The sequence below is a fragment of the Atta colombica genome, unplaced genomic scaffold (assembly GCF_001594045.1).
Source record: "Atta colombica isolate Treedump-2 unplaced genomic scaffold, Acol1.0 scaffold107, whole genome shotgun sequence".
NCBI lineage: Eukaryota > Metazoa > Arthropoda > Insecta > Hymenoptera > Formicidae > Atta > Atta colombica.
Genome location: NW_017259192.1, coordinates 3,400,150 through 3,406,957, shown reverse-complemented (window position 1 = coordinate 3,406,957; position 6,808 = coordinate 3,400,150). Strand labels below are relative to the sequence as shown.

The 6,808-nt window shown below is 30.5% G+C and overlaps 1 protein-coding gene across 1 annotated transcript in view; it reads right to left on the bottom strand.

Annotated features, from left to right (window-relative positions):
* LOC108693158 (RUN and FYVE domain-containing protein 2-like) overlaps positions 1-6,808 on the bottom strand; it is a 21,465-nt gene that overhangs the window by 10,314 nt on the left and 4,343 nt on the right. Inside the window, exons 2-11 of the mRNA XM_018201940.1 lie at positions 6,152-6,535; positions 5,514-5,692; positions 5,330-5,439; positions 4,736-4,943; positions 4,462-4,625; positions 4,208-4,370; positions 4,021-4,137; positions 3,734-3,874; positions 2,719-3,066; positions 1,390-1,487 (exon numbers count right to left, since the gene is read on the bottom strand). Coding sequence (XP_018057429.1) covers positions 1,390-1,487; positions 2,719-3,066; positions 3,734-3,874; positions 4,021-4,137; positions 4,208-4,370; positions 4,462-4,625; positions 4,736-4,943; positions 5,330-5,439; positions 5,514-5,692; positions 6,152-6,535 — 1,912 coding nt within the window. The remainder of the gene's footprint in view (positions 1-1,389; positions 1,488-2,718; positions 3,067-3,733; positions 3,875-4,020; positions 4,138-4,207; positions 4,371-4,461; positions 4,626-4,735; positions 4,944-5,329; positions 5,440-5,513; positions 5,693-6,151; positions 6,536-6,808) is intronic.

The following is a 6,808-nucleotide window of genomic DNA, read 5'->3' as shown; positions in this document are numbered from 1 at the left end:
TATATATATATGTGTGTATATATATAGAAAAGTTAATTTTTATTCATCTAAAAATCATAAGTATGGAGAGATGATAAATGAAATCGATGAAATGTTTATTAATATTACTTTTCCCGTTTAATAACATTAATAAAGTTTATTATTATAATTATGTGATAATATATAAATTTATCGATTATTGCAAAAAGTTTTTAAAATATGTCTTGTCAATGTTAATAACTACGTATTGATATAACTATTTAGAGTAGCCATTTAATGAAGTTTGCCAATATCCCCGTGACAATAAGATTTCGTTTAATCCTAGAGCTTTGCGAGTCTTTAATCTATTCTACCTAAATATCATCGCGTCCGCAACATCTAAGTAAAAAATAAATCATCTGCAGCTAGAGCTGTCCATTTATTTGCGTGCGTGCTTCATTTAAATATTGGTATGACCATTCGTATACCAAAATACTATAATATATAACGACAGCTGAGATAGGAAAATTTTTTCATAACAACTATATTTGTACGTAAATAATACCTGCTAAAATAGTTCAGTAATATAAAGACGTAATATAAATTTTTAATACTTCAGATATAATTGTTAACATTACACGTGAAATTTGATGGAAAAAGTCTTTTGCGCATCTCAAATGTCACATTTTGATTGAACAATAATTGAACTAAAATTTTAAAGCGTATAAGAAATGCGAATATTAGCCCTTTTTTATTTTTACAATGATAAATGTAGACTTTTGTATAACTAGAAAAGACTACGCTTTTTCACTCGCTATTTTAAATCTACATAGATTGAAGATGGCAACAAAATATCTTAAATATACATCAAAAAAAGTTTTATAATTTAAATATTCGACATGTTAAAAAATATTGCTGACATTACATGATAATGTAACAGAGAATAAAATATTCTGAAATGGAAAAATAACTTATTTACAATAAAAAATGTAGGGCCGTTTCCTAAAATATACATGCATCTTCTCTGTTTTATAAATGGAATGAAAATGAGCTTTTGCTAAATTTTTGATAACAAACACATAACATTTTTATACAAAAAACGATGACAAGCAGATAAGGCAATATTGATCAAACTAACTCCGTCATCTCATATATATATATCACATAGAAACCCTATATTAGAAATCCATGATCCTGTGAAATGAGAAACTAGCTTACCAATGTACCTTTCAGTTAATTAATCAGATAAAATGTTTAGCAAAAAATATGTTAACGCCTTAGTACAAAAACCCAAGATTATAAAGACCAAAACATTTTTTGATGCGTAGTTATTATATTAAAGACTACGCACTACTTTTAGTCCCGAGTATGCGCATGATTAAATTGCACTTATAAGTTAATTAACACTAATGAAAGACAAATAAAACATACTTCTCATCCATTTTCTGGATGGTCTCACTCATCGACAGCGTTTTAGCTTCCAGCTTTGTAATCAGTTCTGTCTTATGCTTAAGTGAGCCTTCGCACTCCTGAAATAAATATTTATTGAGTACAGACGAAAGAGACATACAATTATGATTACCCAAATTTCTAAGTCAATCTGGAATAATAATATGATATATATTAAATTGGAAATAATTTCCGCAATAATTAGGCATATGATACGAGAAACTTGTAATTTATCATATATGATATGAAGAATATGTGATATTTTTGCAAATATGATGTAACGAAATGGTTAATGGAATCTCCAGATTTCTTAAATCTGTATAGTTTTGTAAATAAATTTGTCTTGCATCTATAATATCAATGAGAGAAAAGTATACATAACAAAAGTATATATATTTAAAAAAAATCTTAGATTTCAAATTTACATTATAACTTTTAATAAATTTCTTATTATAGTAACAAATAAATAATTTATATTAAATACATCTTATGGAAAATGTCTTTTCTCTCTTTATACATTAATATTAATTAATTATTAAAAATATATTGACAAATTTTTCAAGATCCATATATCATAATAAAAATTAGTTAATTAGAAAAGTATGATCAATTATTTTTTTAAATAATAATATGAATATATATATATATATATATATATATAGAGAGAGAGCAGCTGCCCAAAGTTTGCAGGCCAATGAATAGTTTTATTGCTCAGATAAAAAAATCTTTACAAATAAAATTCTCTGGTATATAAATACCTTGAATACATTCTAATATTTAAAATATTATATACTTAAATTGATTAAAATGAGAACTTCATTAACTTAATATATAAATGGAAAATTAGATTGACAAAAATTATCATAAAATTATAGAAATTATGTTGGTCAGAAGCTTTTGGCAGCCATTGTATATTTTATAATGCAATATTGTAGAGACTTTTATAAAAATTATTGTCTTAAACGTAACAGCCTGTATTGGATTAAAGCGTCGGCAACTCGATCCAGTGCCTCAGAAAAATCTGCTAAATCATTTCGTTACATCATAGTAAATATTGCATCGTAGTAATTATTGCATTTGTTAACATAACGTCAATTAATCTTCGAAAGTGGTACTGAATAAGTGTGTACGACAATATGCTATGCGCGAAACACAGGTGGAAATCAGGCAAAATAATTTTGCACGACTCTGTAAGGTATACATATAAAAAATGTACGCCTCGCGTGCAGCACTGAATAGCGATATCTGAAGTGTCAAGATTCGCTATGAAATTAATCGTTTAAGGGTAGGCTGTCTCTATTCTTTCGCAACTTGTTCGGTCGTTGAACTATTCATGGAAATCTCGGAGGTAGAACGACTTTGTTTCAATTTATCATTAGAGGCTGTCGCCGCCTGCTCGTCAAGAGAGCGTTGATGATCGACCATCGATCGAGAGGTCGCATTCTCCGTGGGTGGGCAACCCCTCGGGATAGTGGGACTAGTCTTATTAAGAATAGATTTCGATACGCCACCCGGAGTGGTGGGGCTCCGTATACCTTCGCCATCCTTCATCAAATGATTATACTTCTCGAGATTATTAAGGATCTTGCCGATCTGATTAGTCTTCGCGTGAAGACGGCTCACCATCTCGCCCTTCTGTGTCAGTTCATGCTCACACTCCTACAAGGGAAATACGTCCAGAAACGGAGAATTTATGTCGAATTTACGCCGAAATCTTCTCCGAAAAGAAAAGATACCGGCGAAAAAATTCCCATCATTGTCAGCTCACATTCATAAAAAAATACCTAAGTATCGCTTATGTAATAACAACCTATTTTGCATAAAGGATAATTTATCTATTCATTAACAGGCTGCAATATTAATAAATAGAAAAAATATCAATAAATTGCGGAAAAATATAAACCAGGTTATTGTTTCCGTGCTACAACTAATGATTTAAGAGTAAATCCTATGATTAAAAATTTTAGAAACAATAAATTATATAAAGAAATCACATTCCGCGAATCACAGTATACTTGTCTACATTAAATATCACATATGTTTAATAAGAAATATTATTTATAAAAATATATATAGAAAAATATATATATAAAGAACAATTTTATTATAAGTAATTAAATAAATGATTAAATATTTCCTAATTAAAACAAAACAAATTTAAAAGAAAGTTATTATAACATATTAAACACGTTCTCTCTCTCTCTCTCTCTCTCTCTCTCTCTCTCTCTCTCTCTACATAAAGTTTAATAAAATAATTAATTAGATAAAGTAGACTATATCACGAGATTAAAAAATTATACAAGAATAAAGTTGCAAATTACACCACCTGCAGCTTTTTGTACATTTCCAAGTTGATTAATTTGATATCCTCCAGCTGACGCCTTAAAGATATTATAGTATCTTGTTTCTCATGTATATCCTTCTCTAACAACTTCATAGCTACTTCCATTTCAGATTTCATGCTAATCTATATAAAAAAAGATAAAAATCATAATCACTATTTTTCTTTACTTAATTTTAAATAAATCTATCGTTGTAGGAAAGTATTAAGAGTTGTAATATTCTATTCATGTAAAGATACAGAAAAAAGTATAAAACAATATTCTTATTAACCTGCAATTCTAGTTCTTTTTCTAGATCTTGCCGTGATTTTTTTTCAGATTCTATTCTGCATCTAAGTTCTTCAATTTCAGCAGTCGTTTCTGTTATTTTAAGAGGTATTTTTCCATTCTGAAATTAAATCAATCATTCAGTAATACGTCAATCTATATGTAACATGAAATTTTGATTGCATCAATACCTCGTTTGCATCTTTAACTTCAATACCAAGTTCTTTTTTTAATTGTCTATTCTCTTCTTGAAGCGATAAAATATTATTTTTAGCAATAGCAAGATCTTCTTTCATAAGAGCATTTGTTGTCGTCAGAGATTCTACTTTAGTTTGAAGATTCGTTACTGTTGCACTAAAAATGACAGAAGAAATCAAAAAATCGTATAATAACATTTGTATGTATGCGCAATATTTTGTTTAAAATTTGTGAAATAAATGTTTACTTTAAATGTCTGTTAAGTTCTTCGATATAATTCTTTTGATCAAGCACTGTAGTCATATTGTCGGTTTCGAGTTCATCATCTGGCGATTCGCCAGGTATATGATTACTATTGCGTAGATACAGTGAAAAGTCGATTACGCCCTGCTGGCAATCGAGGTCTTCTTCCTATCACAATAGTTATAATCGATCTTGAGTTAATATCATTATTACTTTAATTAAACGCAATCATGCACACTTTCATATACGTGAAAGACGTGACAATAATCCAAACTGACCTTTACACAGAAGTTGCAATCGATTACATTTAATCCCACTAACAAACCCATTACTACGATTGCCTCTTCGCTCATCATTAGAGCATCTGGTTCAAAGTATTCGGACAAAATATCATCTTTGTGATCTATCAGAACTTTGAGATAATCTGCTAATTTCTTTTGCATCAATGCCATACGCAGCCAAGCCCGCGCCCTACCCATAGCCGTCCTAAAAATGATAGCGATTTCAAAATATTATATCTCAGACTTGGTAATTACAAAAAAAAACCGATGAAAATGTTAAATTAATTTAAATTCTAAAATTATTAAATATAATTGTACTACTAAAGAAGCAAAAATATAAAAATAATTTTAATAATAAGGAACTTTTTAAAAAATTCTAAGAACAATTCTTTGAGAAAATCTAATTTTGCTCCATCATTGATTAATATAAACTGTACCGATAACGTTTTAACAAAAAATCCTAACATAAAATATTACATGCGTATTTCATTTTATCACAGATAAAATATAAGCTATACATCTTGTTAATTAATTGGGCACATTCAAGCAGGTAGATATGAATCACATTCTGAGAATAAAAATATGCAGTACCTAACAGTAGGTAAATCACGAATGCTGGACGTAATATCTTGTGCTTCAGGACAATATTTCTCTACGAGCTGAAGAATATCCCATAGCTCCTTTTTGGGTCCGAGAAGACCCTGAAATCGGAGGCCTGTTAATATCAGGTTGTAAAAATTACTCCTTTGTCTGCACGAACGGCATTAAATTTTACCTTCTTCGGCCGTAAACCATGCCTAAGCACATGTTCAAGGACGATGAAAAAATGTTGCAATGGCATATGATCAGAATCGAGCATACGACCATATTTCAAGGATGTTTCGATCAGCTCCTTGACGATTAATTTCGAAATGTTAACGAGATTACTCCTCTCGATGATGACTGGATCACGTGCTGCAAAAACAATATGTGTGTGTTCTAACTTGCAGTATGATCTCAATTAATTTCCCTCGTTAAAAGTAACTTCAAATTCGACGACAAGTATCTAATCCTGAATATATAAATATCCTAAAATCACAACGATGTAAAAATGATTGCATAGCATTTGTGCGTTAATTTTATGATTTCATACTTTCTATAATAAATAAAATATAAATAAAGAAGTGTAAAACAGAGTAAGCAGAGGTTTGCAATGGTTTAGTTATTAAAAAAATGCATTACAATCAAAACGTCCACGGTAAAGCATGAAAAAGGAAAAAATATTTTTTCCATTATAAGCGAGAAAAGCGAAACTTATTCCCGTATAAATGTCAACACAATTAATCAAATTTTGCTGTATGAAAAAAACTGATTCAATATCTAAATATATCCCAATAATTAAAACGAGCGAGTGCAGTAACATCCAGTACAGACACAAGCTGGAGACGTGCTGCAATGGCGGTGGACTTGGCATAATATCGCGAAGCTCTCGCTGTTCGGGAAGCTGTTGCTGATGGTGATAATGGTGATGATGATGAGCATGATGATGATTAATACCACTGAGAGCGAGCGGTGGTGAAGGTGACTGTTGCATTGAATCTTGGAGTGAGAATTCGACATCCTGAAGCTCCTTTAAACAGAGCCACTCGCCATCTACCGACACTCGAAAATTGCACAGATATATTGTGTCCTGGGCACCAGCCATATCTTCCTCCAGCATGACCCCGCCGTGATGTACACCACCGTGATCGCCCGGCGGCCGCAATTTAAGACCAGTCAGAGATTCCTGCCGCATAGAAGACAATTCCTCTATCGCCGCTATCTCAATCGATCTTGAAGATTTATGTGATATCTTTCAACGCTTGTTCACTATTATATAGACGATTGATTTTTATTTCCTTCAGTAATAATTTCCATAGATTGAAATAACTCGTTTTATTTGAGATAGATTTTTTTTTTTCGTTATTAAAATAATGAGTGAATCAGAATTAATAAGCGTCGATTTGTTCTTCCAATATCTTCTTTTTTAATCTATGGATCTATTACTTCACAATATTAATTTGTTCAATGCTGCATAGTAGAGAATTTTCT